We start from the raw sequence: 16,563 nt of genomic DNA on the forward strand, positions 1-16,563 counted from the left end.
GTGTATGTATGTGTGTGTGTGTGTGTGTGTGTGTGTGTGTGTGTAGGACAAGGGAACCTTTCTTGAGCGTTATGTGGATGCCATCAGGCTCTTCCAGCTCCTCCCAGGGCTGCCGTCCAGTCATCCGTCAGCTGGGCCTTCCGCAGACACCTCCTGTGTGCTAGGCGCTCTGCCAGGCACTGTAGAAATGACTTTACAAACAGAGAGAGAGAAAGGGGACAGAGTCCCACGTACAAGGAGAAGGAAATCACGAACTTCTCAGGGAGACAGACATAAAAGAATCAATAGTGCAGTGCGAGAAGGACTATTTTTTTTTTTTTTTTTTAGTACAAGCTACACGGAAAGAAGGTTAGTTCATTGTCCAGGAGGGTCAGGACGGCTTCAGAGCAATGGTGAGGTTTTGAGATGAGCCTTGAGGGGTAACTAGGAATTGGCTGGGCAGAAGGAGGCACCTCGGCAATGATTCCCTGACCCCCTCCCCCTAAGTCAGCCATTCACTGTTGATGTTTTCTCCCAGGCAGTGACCGCTGACCCCCACAGGTTGCTGAGCTGTGTATCAGCTTCTCCTGCAACTTTAATTCTCTGGTGTAAGTTGAGCACTTTATGAAGCTGCTTTCTCCAGCCATACAGGGCGGCCCCCAAAGTTTGTACAAAACTCAGCAGGCTTACAAGATGTGTTCTGGGGCAAGCCATGAGAACCACTCTGTTAACAGCCAGGACCTGGAACTGGGCCCGCAGTGGAGGGACGCTGCACTGTCACGTGGTCCCTGGGACAGATGTGTTGCTGAGTTCACTGTGTGGGGACCTCCCTGACCCCTCCCCTCCCCTCCCCACACTGTCCCAATGGATGCCTCGAGCAGGAGAAATCAATTTCCATCTCTCTGTGCCTGGAACAAATGGCTCTTTTGTGGTGATGGAGGTGGCTTCCGCCTGTTTCAGACCACAGCATGACGGAACCCATTTTAATTTTAACCTTGTTGCATTTTTCACTGCCACTGCCGTCTCACTGAACGTGTTACGTGGTGTTCAAATTAAAGTTGAAAAAAATTCCATTAGTTCATCACGGTTCTTCTGCAGCCTTTATCAGCCTACTTACCTAATCATCTTTTATGATCCAAGAAAACAGAAAGAAAACAATGCTTTCCTCATTACTGTGAAGAAAGCGCCTATATGTGAGAGAGCGGGGAAGTTACGGTTGATTTTTTCTGTATAAATGAGACCAATATAGTTTCTTTTAATAGGAAAAGAAAAAGAGGTGAAAAAAGCATAATTTTTAAAGAGAAAAAATGGCCATAAGCGTTCTTGCCAGCATGAGAGCTCAGACCCACGGTCCTCCATAGCCTTTACTGACTTGTCCCTCCCGGGCAGGAGGTCCCAGGAAGTGAGTCCTGGACAGATGTAGTCACAGGAGAGAACCCTGGCCTCAGTCAGCACGGAGCTGCCTTCAAGGCCGAGTGTTTCCAGACGGATTTCCCACCCATCGCTTCAGACGTGCACACCTGAAGCAGACTGTTCTCCACACTGGAGTCAGACCACCACCGCCCAAATTTCTGTGGAAGGCACCAAATTTTAGTAAACTTCCTGCAGTGGCCTCAGTTTGAGCGAGGAGAATCCACATCCTCTAGATGAATGTATTAGTGTTGCTTGCGCTTCTCGTAGAGCTGCGAAAGATGAGCCCATCCTTAACATTTGTTAAATGTGTTTGCTTTGTGATGCGAACAGTCCATGGTTTTCAGCAACCATCTCAGCAGAACAGAGGTTTGATGCAGATAATGATACGGACTCTCTGAGTCGCTGACTTACTCTTCAGATGTCTTTAATCCAAGAGCACCAACCATCAAGGAGTGAGGAGCACTCTGTCTTCTCACAGTTCTAGGGACTGAGCACCTGAACTGGAATCAGTCTGCATTCCATTAACAAAAGCCCTAGAGAACACAGAAAGTGTGGATCAGCCCTAAATGCTGTATGTGAGAGCCAGTGCGAATCATCTGAGGGCTGCGTCACACAGAGGCCAAGCAGGTCCTAAGAACATGTTTTAAATACTTTCAAAACATCTTTCTCCTAAGATCTGACTGATAGTAAAACTGTGCCTCTACAACTATCCTGTGAAATGATGTGAGAATTTTAATATTGAAGCAGTGGCTATACCAAACAAAAGTCGATCAAAATTTTTTATAATAAATTCATTGCTTTAGGGCTAAGTTGATGACTTGGTTTGATTATTTTGGCCTTTTACACATAGACTGTTTTATAGACTGAGCAAAGGATAGAAGGATCTTTCCCATACAGTTTGTTACTTTACTTGTTCATCTGAAATAACACAGTGAAGCCTTTTTTAAGTAGAACACCAAAAATAAGTAATTGATGGTAATGCTGACCCAAATGAAGATTAACTTTGAAATTAGTTATGAAAAATGTAGTCTATCACAAGTCAATGGTAAGAAATTTAATGTTTATGAAAAGTGTTTTCATGTAGTTTAACATTTTACATGTAAGTATTAAGCCATTTGCAAATTCATTTCATTTTTAATAGAGTTATGCTGTGAATTCAAGATACTTTCTATACTTGACAATGATGAAAAGGCATTTTTTAAAAAAATTCTATAAGTCAGAGTCTTATTCCTTAGGAGCAATGAATTAGCAAGGTTTGGTTTTGAAGCTGACATATGGACACTTTACAAAGTGAACAGGAAAATGATTTGGGAACATGATTTAAACTTTCAGATCTATGGCTCTGTCAATCAAAATGGGTTTGCTCTTTTCAGAAATTAAGCTCAGTATATAGATTAACAGTCGTTCTATTGTGTGCTATTAGTTATGACAACCATAGAAGACATATTTGGGGCAATTTTTAAAGGCATGTACCTTTTGTATTTAAAATTATTTTCATTAATGCCCACATTAGATTGTTTGTGGTGCTTGCATGTCTTAATTTATTTACACCAAAACTAAACAAGAATTAAATCCCCTTTAATAGTTGTCTGTGCTGTGAATGCCCTGGCCCCCCACCTGCTTAACAAGGACCTCGGGGACATTGTTGGTGATTTCAGAGGCTTCTACAGACAGCTCACGAGCGACAGCCAGCTCAGATGGGTAAGGCACCTGTTTTGTAAAACACTTCTATAAATAACTCAGGTCTCATGTCCTTTGATTGCAGCATTTGTGAAAATAGAGACAGGTTTACAATTTTAAGGTAAAACATTTTATTCAGAAAAATTAGGGCTTGAACCATTTGGACAATCAGTATTTTGAGGTAATCTGTTCCTTTCTGTAAGACTTGAATCTGGACATATTTGGATCCTGAGAGCTATCTCTGCCCTTATGGACTTCATCTCTGCTCTCTGGATGGGGAGAAGTGGTCTAGACTCTCTAGAGGATAAAGTGCTGAATGGGCAACATTTTTTTTTTTTTTTTTTTTGCGGTACGCGTGCCTCTCACTGTTGTGGCCTCTCCCGTTGTGGAGCACAGGCTCCGGACGCGCAGGCTCAGCGGCCATGGCTCACAGGTCCAGCCGCTCCGCGGCATGTGGGATCCTCCCGGACCGGGGCACGAACCCACGTCCCCTGCATCGGCAGGTGGACTCTCAACCACTGCGCCACCAGGGAAGCCCATGGGCAACCATTTTAAGGGAGACATAATGTGAGTAGAATTGAAGTTGTGGGAGGCACTTATTAAGGACAAACGTAAGAGAAGAACAAAGGTTAAGAAGAGAAAGACCAGAGCACCTTTATGTGTATAGGGCTATATTTGAACCCTAAGTTCAAAGCATGAAGAAAATGAGGTTCTAGAGAGAGGATTTTATCACAGTAAGTTCAGTCTAGCAGCAGAGACCTTGCCGATGTCTCCTGACATCAGCTCTGTCTTTCCCTAAGTGCTCAGTCTCCTGTCCATGCACAGAGAAAGGCATATTGTCCACATTGCCTTGAATTTCATTCTTAACTTCTGCCAACTAAGTGAAACTTGCTTTTAAAGCATCCCCTCGAAGGAGTTCCCACTGGTCGAATCTGGGACAATTCAAGCATCAAGAGAAATGTGGTGGTGATGTGTACAAGTCACTGAATAACAACCTAAGACTCCATGAGTCTGTTCAGATAGCAACCAACCAACCAACAAGGGAAACTTTGTCATTACAATTGAATACACACTAATATAACAGGAATGGTAACATTAGAAAACCACTATATTACAACCATACCTGTAATTGATTGAAGGCAAGAATCACCAATGGATGCTAAAACTTGGGGGCAATATTAATCTCCTTACTTAGAAAGGGAAATGGTAACCACACAGTGGGGAAGCCTAAAGGATACTGCCTTACCCAAGTGCTAAAAGATAATAGCCCTAACAAAAAAATGTGGTGGCAACGTTGCAATCTAATCATGATGGGGCTGCAGACCAACCCAGATGGAGGAACATTGTGTAAGTCAACTGGCCTGTACTCTTTGAGAATATTGATATCATTTTTAAAAAGAAGAAAATTTGCTCCAGATAAAGAGAGACTAAAGTGAAATGTCAGCTAAATCTAATATGTGAATACAAGAAAGTACATTATTGGGACAGTTGGTGAAATTTGATTATGGACTGTCTTTGTAGGTAATAGTATTCTATCAATGTTATATTCCCTGAATTTGATCCTTGTTCTGTGGTCATGAAAGAGAATGTCCTTGTTTTTAGGAGCTACATTCTGAAGTATTTAGGGTTAAAGGGGCATGATATTTGCAACTTACTCTCAAATTACTCAGTAAAATAAGTTTATATTATATATTTTATTTTTCTGTACATATGTGTATACGTGTATATATGTATATACAAAGAGAGAGAGAGAGAGAAATATATAGGAGTTCTTTGCACTATTCTTGCAAATCTTCTATAGGTTAGAAACTATTGAAAAAGAGTTTACCCTCGAAGTGAGTTTCCATTGCTGCCTTTTAATTCATGAAACATGTCCCTGGCAAGAAAACCTAAATATCTTTTTCTTTTCTAAGAAGTGCTGGTGTGTTTTGCTTCCTAACCAGATCGGTCCCGAGAAGGGTGTGGTGCATCTGGCCACGTCGGCCGTTCTCAATGCCGTGTGGGACCTGTGGGCCAAGCAGGAGGGAAAGGTAATCCTCCAGGCAGCACCTCTGTGACCCTGCAGCACAAACACTTCCTCTACGAGCAAAGGCAAATGCACAGCAGGCTCCCAAGTGACATACGGAGAATTGTTCGATTATTCGTCTCCGCTGAGAGGTACTGGCCACAGTCAGGTTGTTGTTGGAGTAGGTTAGAAAGGGCTGAGCAAGAAGGGGTGGCAGAGGCGAGGGGCTGGGAGGCAGGTGTTAGTCTGATAGCGGGAATTCGCCACTAGTGCATTTACTGTCAGAAAACAAGTGGGTACTTAACACGTTTTGGGTACTTCACACATTTTACAAATATTTTCTTTTCTTCAAGCCTCTGTGGAAGTTACTTGTTGACATGGTAAGTAAATTCTTTAATATTCTCATTGTTTCTGTAAATGAAATGGATTTCATGGATTACTTGCCTTTTGATAATCAGTAAATACATTCAGCGCTGTCTCTGGATCAATCACTATAGTGCTGATCAAACAAAACCCAGTAAAGTCTAATATTCTTTTTTTTTTTTGGCTGCGTCAGGTCTTTAGTTGTGGCACACGGGATCTTTCTTTGCCGCGCGCGGGCTCTTCGTTGCGGCGTGTGGGCTTCTCTCTAGTTGTGGTGTGTGGGTTTTTTCTCTCTCCAGTTGTGGCGTGTGGGTCTTTTTTCTCTCCAGTTGTGGCGTGCGGGCTTCTCTCTAGTTGTGGCTCGCGGGCTCCAGAGCACGTGGGCTCAGTAGTTGTGGCACACGGGCTTAGTTGCCCCGCGGCATGTGGGATCTTAGTTCCCCAACTAGGGATTAAACCCACATCCCCTGCATTGCAGGATGGATTCTATACCACTGGACCACCAGGGAAGTCCCAAGTCTAATATTCTTTTTCTGGTATTTGAAGTAACAAAGAGCTGTGCTCACGCAGGCAGGGAGGTCCGATGGTCCCACCTCCCCCACTGTGGCACTTGCTTCCACATGTAACACAAATTCTTGAGTTTCCGTTTCCTAACTGTGAAAAGGGGATAATCATAATTTCTCTAGAAACTCCATAGAATTGGTTTAAAGACCAATTGAGAAAAGTGCTTTACAAACTCTGACGAGCAAGATGTTATTATTAAAATATTATCTGGTCACTTTGACTCCAAGAGCAAATGGCAGATCAGACTCTTGAGCAAGGAGCCCACAGTGAATTCTAAAGATGTGCCCCTGCCGTTTCCTTTCTCCTTGACCTATTGATATCAGGGATGAGCACCTGGCTGCCAAGGAGGAAAAAACTCTGGGCAGGTTAAGGGGAGTGAACTTCAGACCCAGGCAGACCTGGCTTTGAATCTGGACTCCACCACTTCCTGGCTATGTGACCTTGAGCATGCTGCTTAACCTCTCTGAGCATCATCTTGCTTGGGGTGATGCCTTAGATGGTTGCTGAAAATCTGGTGGTTAACAAACGAAGGTCCTGGGACTTCCCTGGTGGTGCAATGGTTACGAATCCGCATGCCAGTACAGGGGACATGGGTTTGAGCCCTAGTCCAGGAAGATCCCACATGCCGCAGAGTAACTAAGACTGTGTGCCACAACTACTGAGCCTGCACTCTGGAGCCCACGAGCCACAACTACTGAGCCCGTGTGCCCTAGAGCCTGTGCTCTGCAACAAGAGAAACCACGGCAATGAGAAGCCTGCGCACCGCAACGAAGAGTAGCCCCCACTCGCCGCAGGTAGAGAAAGCCCACGTGCAGCAACGAAGACCCAACGCAGCCAAAAATAAAATAAATAAATAAATTTACTAAAAAGAAAAAACAAAGAACCATGGCCTTGAAGACTGTTGGGCCGGCAGACGTTGTCTCTTCTCTGGAGGAAAGTGAAAATGAGAGGCTGTAACATCATCTCTCTGACATGGTTGCGGGTGGCATGGGGGCGCCATCTGAAGGGGAAGGACGTGGACCTCTTGAGCCACCTGCAGGCTCAAGGTTGGCCTCTCAGAGGGGTGCTGGAGGTGGCCCCCAGAACTGAATGATTTGGGGCCACTAGGAAGGTGCCTGAAATCCCACCTGTGGACTTTTCATTCTTTTGGATCCTGTTCCCTGTTTCAATGCCAGTGGTCTTAAAAGAAGCAGAATCTCGGCATTGAGAGCTTTTATGATATTTAAGGGTTACAGTGGAGTACTTGGTCACAGTACAACCTGCTTCCAAACTGACTGACTTAGATTGGGGTGGGGAGGTCTCGCCAGAGACCCAGCCTAGAATGTGGGCCTCCCCAGTGAGGCCAAAGCCCCGACTTCGGGGAGGGAGGAGAAGGGGACCCAAAGGTCCTTTCCCGGTCAGAATAAGCCCATGTCCAGCAGATTCTTAGAAACATAATCCACTTGTGAATTGATGTGGGCCTTTCCTACCTGCTGTCTTGCTGCCAGGACTCCGGGAAGCTGGTATCCTGCCTAGATTTTAGGTACATCACTGACGTCCTGACAGAGGAGGAAGCCTATGGTGAGTCATCCCCAGGAACTGGGAGCTTTCTGGTCCATTCTTATATGGAAGCAACAGGGCCGAGTGCTTTGTTGTCTAAAAGAGTGATAATGCTTTTTATTTTTTCCAGAAATCCTGCAGAAAGGTCAAGTTGGGAAAAAAGAGCGAGGTGGGTTGTGAGGAAATTCTCTTCATTATTTTTGTTATCATTGTGCACTTTTGAGTGTCCCCGTCCTTGAGTGTCCAGGGGTTCACATAATCCCCCTGCAGCAGGCCCACTGACAGACGGTTGAGTCTAGATGCAGTGGCCTCCTGGTGTGACCTCTTAGGTCAGAGTTCACTTCGGCCACTGCTGGGAGCAAGGCTGTTTTTAGGGTTACACCACACGCCACGGGCAAGGCCTTGGCCAGCAGGGCGTCCCAGAGGGTATCCCGGGACCTGGGTGTGACATCCTTGGGATCCGCACTGCCTCCAGGTGCCTGTGCAGGGCGGGCAGGAGAACAGCTGGATTCTCCATGGGCAGCGCCTTAGCCACGGGCAAGTCTAAAGCTGAAGGTCCCGCAAACACAAAATGTTGACGAGCGTTGTGTTTCCACAGAAGAGCAAATGCTGGCGCACGGCTACCCCGCCTACACCACGTCGTGCGCCTGGCTGGGCTACTCGGACACCACGCTGAAGCAGGTGGGCGCTTGAACCTGGGTTTCTAGACAGGCTTTCTGGAGGGACGTCATGTTTTCCTCTTAGCCTTTCTGAATCGTTAGGGATCCCAGGCCTTGCCCTGGAGGTCCTTGGACGTGAGCAAAAGGAAAGCTGTTTCCGTTGTGGACGCTGGGCCCGTGAGCTGGTGAGCCCCACCTCGGCCCTGGAGGGGGAAGCTGATTCCCGGGAAGAGGCAGCAGCGTAACATGGTGCAATGTGAGCCCTAACCGTGCTCTGCCTCAGTTTCCTCACTGCGAAGTGGGGAAATAATAGCTGTCCGGGGTGGAGGGGGTTTGAGGATTCCGATGAATGCTGCCGTGGTGTGATGCTCGCAGCACATGGTGGCACCTGGTGGGTGGTCAGCGCCTGCCTGCTTTACTGCCCTTTCCCATCACCCTGTGCTCACCTGCCGCTGAGAGCGAGAGAGAGGGGAGACTAGCTTCTGTTCATTACTCTTTTATCCACTCTTCCTGTGGATGCCACAGAACATCCTGGCTTTAAAAAGAGGGACAGAAATGCTCCATTCCCCAACCAGGAATGTTGTGACCATTAATGAAATGGTTCCCATAGAGATGAGGAAAGAAAGTCACCAAGCGGTCCTGCTCTGTTGGCTAAGCTGTTTCTGCTCTGAATTTCAACACATGGTGGTTCTTCTGGTTCATGGTACAGCCGTAGCATTTGTGAAGCCAAATCAGAGATGGCCAAGGTGCTGCTTAGATCTAGGAGTGTGTGTGTGGTGATGGCTCTGCTCCTCTCCCCACAGCTCTGCAGCAAGGCGCTGGAGGACGGCTGGACCAGGTAACTTATTTGGGTGAACTTGACTCTCCAGTTAGCGAGAGAGGCTGGTCGGTGGAGAGAGCCAGGATCCAAAGGTACCAAGGAGGCCAGGATTCGCCCGGGGCAGTCTGGTGTGTAAGGACACACCAGGGAAATTTCAGCTGAAGCTTTCTCCAAAGACGAGCTATGAGTCTAGTTAGAATCCTGGAACATCAGAGTTGAAAAAGATAATTGATTTCCAGCCCCGATCTAGAAATCTACTCTTTACTATAGTAACAAGCGTTGATTCAGCTTCTATGTGAAAACCTCCAGAGGCAGCGAGCTTGTAGGGCGCTTGTGCATTGTTGGAAGGCTCTGAGTGTTAGAAGAGCTTCAGTGTAGCAGACCCTTTGCTTCCCTGTAACTTCCAGCCACTGGTCGCAATAATTATCTTCGGAGTTCTTCTCCCAAGAGCCTGGCCCCCCTCTTCCCCAGGCCACCTCCTCTCCAGACCAAGCCTCTGCCTTCTCTTCTGTCCTTCTCCCTCGTGGTTATGGACCCCTGGGCATCCTGGGGTTTCCTTGGGGTAAACTACGGTGGGCAGTGGCCCCGAATCCCGAAGCTGTGCAGGACACAGGGACCATCACCTTTTGATCTGGTCACTGAGCCCATCCATGCGGCTCAAGGTGGACATTGTGCCTGGGAGCCGTCACCAGGCTCTCTGCGCGACAGTTTGGCCACTTGCCTCCTGTCGCTCCAGGTGTGGTCTGTGGAGCAGCAGCACTAGCGTGCCCTGCTGCTCGCGGTAGATTTAGAAAACCATTTCTATAGGTTGCTTAATAAGTAAGGACCAAAAACAAGATCTCCCATCAACTTTAAAAAACAAGTGAAGAATCTTGGGCCTCACCCCAGACCTGCTGCATCAGAATCTGCATTCTAACAAGATCCCTGGGTGATCTGCGTACCCACTGAACTGTGAGAGGCACTGAGTTATGGTTGAATCCTCAGCTAAGTAAAGGGTTGGGGACCGAGAACTTGATGGAGGCAGCATGAAGCAGTGGAGAGGCTTGGGATGTGGTGGATTTGGAATCAACATTATGCCTTTTCCCTTCATCTCCTGCAGTGCCTGCCTGCTGTGTGACAATGGGCAAATTGTTCAACCTCTCTGAACCTCATTTTCTCTCTATTAAAATGGGAATCATAATATCTCATGGTTCTCCTCAAGGTTGCTGTCTCTGAAAAGGACCAGCACAGCCGGGATTGGTAGCAGGTGCTCAGTAAGTGCTGGCACCTTCCCTCCCTCCATGTACCCAGGAAAGGCTGGAGCAGACACCGCTAGGAGTCAGAGAAGGCCGAGGAGAGATTCCTAGGCCCCTGAGCATGGGAAGCCCAGCATCCAGAAGCTAAGGCTTCCACCCAGGATAGAAAGGTCATCTTTAGTGTGTTTGGTGTTGAGCACAGGGGAGAGAACAGCACAGGCTGTGAGAGGGGCTTTTTTGTCAGCACAGAGGGTGGGTGTTGTGGAGAGGAGGACCTTGGGCCATCCTGGCTCCAAAGCAGCAGCCTGATGTCCGTGTGTAGGACAGAGAGGCTGGTGAGTGAGGGAGAGGATGCCAGCTCACCCGCCAAGTCTGACTATACCTTTTCCGTTCTTAACTCTTCTTCATGGCACAGCAAAAAACTCAGTTAATGTTATTAAAGATCTAGCTGCTCTGTCCATTGCTGGACTTCAGGACAGCAGGTAATTTAGAGTTACTGCCCCGATACTGAGTAAAAAGATACACTTACAGGGTTATTTTTGAGTGGCTTGTCTGAAGATTGATTGGGAAAGGGCAAGAGTTTACTAGAAAATGTGACCTGTGAATTATTGACAGAAACAGTCACTTCTGCAGAAAAGCCACGTGTCTTTGCCAAGTCAGGGTACAGATCTAAATTACAAGACCAAATTTATTTTATAGGTTTAAGGTAAAAGTTGGTGCTGATCTCCAGGATGACATCCGTAGATGCCGACTCATCAGAAACATGATCGGCCCTGAGAAGACGCTGGTAAGTAACCTCCCTGCCACTGAGAAGGAAGCAGCTGTGTGTGAGAAGCCTTGTCCAGGGCCAAAATACAACTTGTTTCAAGCAAGGATTAAAGAACATTGGGAATTTTAACACCGTATGTCAGAAGTACAGCTTTGAGCTCTTGGAGTAGGCGAATTGTTTAAAAAAACAAAAAACTGAGGGGGCTGATTGATAGTTTTTTATTCTACAGAACCAATTCGGTAAGATCAGGTTTAGGGATTGTTCCTTTGTGCTAGGACAGATGCGCCTGAGCAAACAGGTCTCCCATTGGCGCCCCCAGTATGTCAATCATTCAACCCCCCCCTTCTTAAATCCGCCAACCCGCCTTCAGGTAGGTGGGTCTCGGGGAGCCATTGCTCAAGAAATGCTGGAACTTTTGCCGAGATAAATGTTAAGGATCAGTCATTCCTACATATTTTTATAAAACATTTCTTCCTATGTGTAAAATATTTTCATAAAATAGTCACAATAAGATGTTTTTATATCTTTTTGGAGGCATGTTTCATATATTAAAATAGAAGTTTGAGTCCTGGACCTAAGATCAAAAGTCCCATTATTTATACATGAATTAATGCTACTTTTGTCTTGTGAGGTCATGCTCATCTAAATAATTTATGACAGGAATAGATTCTGGGCACACTATCCTCTGGCTCCCACAGAGTCCCACAAGGGACCTCTGACCACTCAGCACATTCTACTAAAGAATTCCATCTCTGTGTCTGGCTTCTCCAAGTGTGATGATATCGGGGATGGAGGGGCCCTTTCTCGTCTCTGCACACCCAGCACCTGGCTTCCTGGCAGTCTCACTGCACACAGAGGGCCCAGGCCTTAGAGTGAGAGGCCTGGATTTGAACTCACCATTTACTTATCGTCCTTGAGCAAGTTACTTCTCTGCTTATGTTTTCTTGTCTGTAAGATGGGTTAATGTGAACTGCCTCATAGAGTTATTATAAATATTAAATGGAAAAAAATCCATTAAATGCCTAGTGGAGTAGATGCCTAATTAATGATAGAGTTTGGGTTATTTATTGTGCCAAACACATAGTAGGTAATAGCCAATAAGTGACTATTGAACAAACTCGGTATTAACTGTGCATGATTCAGACTGTGATAAAACAGTTCCTACAAATGATGAACCCTGCAAGACAAATGTATTTGGGTGGTTTCTAAATGTAGATCAGGCTGGAGCTCCAGGGCCAGCAAGCACTTCTGGACCTCACAGTGGCTCCCTGAGCAACTTGCATCTCCTCTGAGACAGTATCTGGAGCCAGAGTTCGTCTTGGTGGCTGCTCTCGGGCTCCCTTTGTTAGGGGTGTGTGCTGGGCCGCAGCAGTCAGGGGCACCAAGTGACAGCGTTTCCTCCCTGGGAGCCACAGCCTGCAGCAAGGTCAGCAGCGGGCACACCTCCCCATGAAGGGTCTCTCCCTCCTTTCAGATGATGGATGCCAACCAGCGCTGGGATGTGCCCGAGGCCGTGGAGTGGATGGCGAAGCTGGCGGAGTTCAAGCCCCTGTGGATTGAGGAGCCCACCTCCCCTGATGACATTCTGGGGCATGCCACCATTTCCAAGGTAAAAAACCTGCTGCTGCTGCTAGAGTGGTGGTCACAGATCCTAAGATTCCTGGGCTTATTCCCTTTCACAGTTCTATTTATTTTAGAGAAACTAAACTGCTACCAGATGAAAGGCTACCAGCAATCCAAAGGTTAACAGACCTGATTCCCATACTTTGTAAATACAGAAATCTGACTGATACTCAAATATTTTACTCACCCAGATTGAAACAAAGTGTAGATTCCTCTGGCTGATTCATAAGCAAAGGTTTGCTTAGCTAATGTCAAGGTCAGGCCTCCCCATGAGAAGGCTGCCCATCCGTTTCCACAGAGCCCTTTAACCAGGGCGCTTCCTGGGCAAACTCACCTGAATTTGGGCCAGCTTCTCTCCCTTTCATATGTAAGAATATGTGAGAAATATCCTGTCTCTCAGGGAGTCTCCCATTAGCTGGGTTTACAGCACAGATCTATAAGCCAGAGCGCCAGGTGGGTCACTCATAAGGAGAAAGTGTAACTTCTGGGAGCCCTGTATTTTTGCATCCTCTGACAGAGCGAGCTCCATGAGCAGCCCTATTTAAACCAAAGGCTGCCAGATGGGTGAGAAATCAGGGAGGAACTGGTTGTGGGATGGAACATGTGCTGGTGTCAGACAGAGATAGCCCAGTGCACCTCCCCCACCCGCTCTACCACTTTCTGTGGCTCCTTAAACTTCACACGGCTCGACGGCAGGGCTGTTTCCTTCTTCAGCTCTAAATAGCTGAACAGCTCTAAATATTTTTAAACATTAGTAGTCTCAGTTCAAAAACTTAGGAAAATAACATCAGGTTGCCTTATATTTTACAGGCACTGGTCCCCCTGGGAATTGGCGTTGCCACCGGAGAACAGGTAAGAGATGTCTCCTCAGGGTCAGCCCACACTGGCCACCGACTGGGGACACTGGCATACGCTAGGCTACATCACCTGTGTTGTTCTGAGTTGGGAGATTTTCTTCATCTTAGAAATTGGGTCACCTTAGACCACTTCATAGTCTGGAGTAAGACAAATATATAGTCGAGTTTGCATGTTCTTCTACAATTCCTATGACTAAGGTCATTTATCTTTTTCAAAGTAGCTCATCGGAATTTACAAGGCAGCAATTTAAAGCTGCAGGGGCCTAATGTGCACCATGTGGTTTTAAGAAAGCCAGCTTCCAAACTGGGTAAACATGATTGCGTTCCCTTTTTGTGCTTATAAACGAAGCACAAGCGCCTGCCAAAGCCCGCGGCAGGCGGCCCACGAGTAGAGCTGTGTGAGGGAACAGATTCTCGGCTTTCCCAGCAAAAGGAGCAGTGCCGTTCTGCCACGCTTCTGTTTTGTCGCCCGTGCCACCTGCTCATCGCCATCCCCTTATTTCATCCTGATGCTTTATCTCCCACTTAGAGGTGGCGGTTATGCACTGATGGATAGATGGCGAGTGGTGTGACTTTTCCATGACACACACGTGGTTCCGCCAGCAAATCTGTAACAAAGTGATCAGAAGGTCCCCGCCTGGCCTGTCAGGGCTCACCTCATGCCAAGTGAGAACAAAAAATGAATACAGTCCGGGCTTCCAGGAGGCCACCAATGAGAGACTTGGAATGGGGGCAGTGCCAGGTATATAGATCCTGAAGGCTGAGGCTGACTCTTCTGTTGGTGTATTTTAATTCTATTTCCAGTGCCACAATAGAGTGATATTTAAGCAACTCCTACAGGCAAAAGCCCTGCAGTTTCTCCAGATCGACAGCTGCAGGCTGGGGAGTGTAAACGAGAGCCTCTCAGTGCTGCTGATGGCCAAAAAGTTTGACAGTAAGGGCGCCGCGGGGTCGCGGACCAAACACCATTTCCCTGCCTGGTTCCCTCTGGAGTTTCCCATTTTGACTTTTTTCTAACTCTCAGTTAGGCTTAATCAGGGAATCTTTGATGATTTTCATTCCTAAATATTAACGATTTAATCACCTGCAGGCAACAAGAAAAGCCACAGGTTCTCCTTCACTTCTCCCTCGCTGCCCTACTTAGCACTCAGTGGAAATCTGTCTTCACTTTTAGTTCCTGTGTGCCCACATGCTGGTGGAGTTGGCCTCTGTGAACTGGTGCAGCACCTGATTGTATTTGACTTCATATCAGTCTCTGCAAGCCTCAAAGACAGGTCAGTGATGTGGCATTAACTTCAGTACTGTGTCTCAATCCAGGCCAGACCCCTGGCCACTGGCACATCCCATAACTCAAAGGCAGTTTGAGACCCACTACTGAAGTCTTTTTTCTTCTAGAGGGTGGTTTCCTGGTAGCTGACTTACTGTTTTCTAGGTACATAAGGGGGATGGGGAGATTCTGCAACCAAATGGAAACCAGAAACAGCTCCTGTTTCTGACTTTCTAAAGCCCCGCTTTCATATGTATACTCTCTGCTTCTGTCCAATTTCTTCCCAACACTGGAGTCTTCAGGATCTGGCTGCATCTTTTAGTTCCATCTTACTTCTCAACATGTGCCAGGTGAGCTTTAAATTAGGACAGTCTCCTTCCAGTCATCTGCAGACATGCAACTTTATTATGCCTTTCTCTCCTCCAAGAATTAAATGCGATAGTGCAGAAAGATCACTAGGAGTACACAGTGAAAGCATGACGACATGCACGGGAAAGGTGAACATCAAGTTCAGGACTGAGAAGTGGGACCTGTGAGGGTCTACGGGGACTTCAACTATAAAGTAATGGTTCTTTCTGCAGCTGGGTATTTAAACCTGAGATATTTTAAACTAGAAAAACAAACACTCCTAACCAACCTTGACAGGTCCTGCAAAGTTCTGAGGAATACAAAAGAGGGTCAGCTCTGACCCACTGGGCACTATGCCTGCCCATGAGTGGGTGAGAACCTCATGCCACCCCGTGAAAGCAGACCTCACTGCTTGGGAATGCCACCATGCAGGAGGGACAGCCACCAGACACAGATGCCGTGTGCTGTCACCTGCTTTGTAACCCTGTGTGTGGAGCACTGCTTCCCTATTCATTCTTCAAGGCCCACTGTCCTCTCCCAAGGGGCCGGTTCTTCATCTGTAGCCTGTTCTAGATTATACACAGTACATATTATAGTCAACAACTTGGTATCTACAGCCATTGAAACCACAAGGCCCTCTCTTACCAGTTCCTTTGTGTCCCCAGCACTGGACACACGGCCTGCTCATCTCAGCTGTTCATTAACCAATGGCTGAAGTAAGGCAGTAGAGTTAGGTCACTTGCCCCAAGTCACAAAACTAGACAGTGGCTGACACCAAATTTGAACAGATTGGTCTGATCCTAAAACCTGTGCTCTTCTAAATCATTTGTGTAGCTGGAAGGGACCTCATTTGGTGACTTTAATCTGTTCACCTTTTGGCTAGAGGCACCCAAATAATCCCAGATACGTCTAAGTCTAAATTGATGCCTTTTGGTTCACAAAACCTTAAGTTAAAAGATACTTCACAGTTCATTTCATCCAATCCCCCATACTGCTTTACCTTACAGAGAAGAACCTGAAGTCCAGAGGCTGAGGGACTTACATAAATACATGGTATCAGCCAAGCCTTGGCAGAGTCCATCCTTTCTTAGTGGTGCTCGCCCCTTTGCCCTAACAGCACCACATGAACTATCTAACTGAAGGCATTTTTACCCCAACCCGATTCCTTCCTCCCAGGATGTGTGAATACGTCGACCACCTGCACGAGCACTTCAAGTACCCCGTGATAATCAAGAAGGCTTCCTACATGCCTCCTAAGGTGAGTTTGGCCAGGGAGGCCCCACCCCCACCCCCGAGGAGGCACTGCCAGCCCTGCCAGCCCTGCCCTACTCTTCTCAGGAGCTAGACCCCAGAGCACAAAGCTTTGTCTCCTTCAAGTCTGTTTTCAATATCTAGAAACATATGGCTCTTTAGTCAAATTCCCCAGGCCTGAAGGTCAGGAT

The 16,563-nt window shown here is 46.9% G+C and overlaps 1 protein-coding gene across 4 annotated transcripts in view; it reads left to right on the top strand.

Annotated features, from left to right (window-relative positions):
* ENOSF1 (enolase superfamily member 1) overlaps positions 1-16,563 on the top strand; it is a 41,577-nt gene that overhangs the window by 14,620 nt on the left and 10,394 nt on the right. Inside the window, exons 3-15 of one of the 4 annotated variants that reach the window (XM_022586790.3) lie at positions 2,978-3,093; positions 5,016-5,102; positions 5,431-5,457; positions 7,492-7,564; positions 7,674-7,712; positions 8,142-8,224; positions 9,006-9,040; positions 10,957-11,044; positions 12,501-12,635; positions 13,460-13,501; positions 14,311-14,440; positions 14,681-14,780; positions 16,298-16,379. In XM_022586790.3, the coding sequence (XP_022442498.1) occupies positions 2,978-3,093; positions 5,016-5,102; positions 5,431-5,457; positions 7,492-7,564; positions 7,674-7,712; positions 8,142-8,224; positions 9,006-9,040; positions 10,957-11,044; positions 12,501-12,635; positions 13,460-13,501; positions 14,311-14,440; positions 14,681-14,780; positions 16,298-16,379 (1,037 nt within the window). Of the gene's footprint in view, positions 1-2,977; positions 3,094-5,015; positions 5,103-5,166; positions 5,230-5,430; positions 5,458-7,491; positions 7,565-7,673; positions 7,713-8,141; positions 8,225-9,005; positions 9,041-10,956; positions 11,045-12,500; positions 12,636-13,459; positions 13,502-14,310; positions 14,441-14,680; positions 14,781-16,297; positions 16,380-16,563 lie in introns of those variants that run through there. The other 3 variants (XM_022586793.3, XM_022586791.3, XM_089894963.1) reach the window with 3 other exon arrangements.

This window comes from Delphinapterus leucas, chromosome 14 (genome assembly GCF_059928025.1).
Source record: "Delphinapterus leucas isolate spDelLeu-1000000601 "Yukka" chromosome 14, BTC_Dleu_Yukka2, whole genome shotgun sequence".
Lineage (NCBI taxonomy): Eukaryota > Metazoa > Chordata > Mammalia > Artiodactyla > Monodontidae > Delphinapterus > Delphinapterus leucas.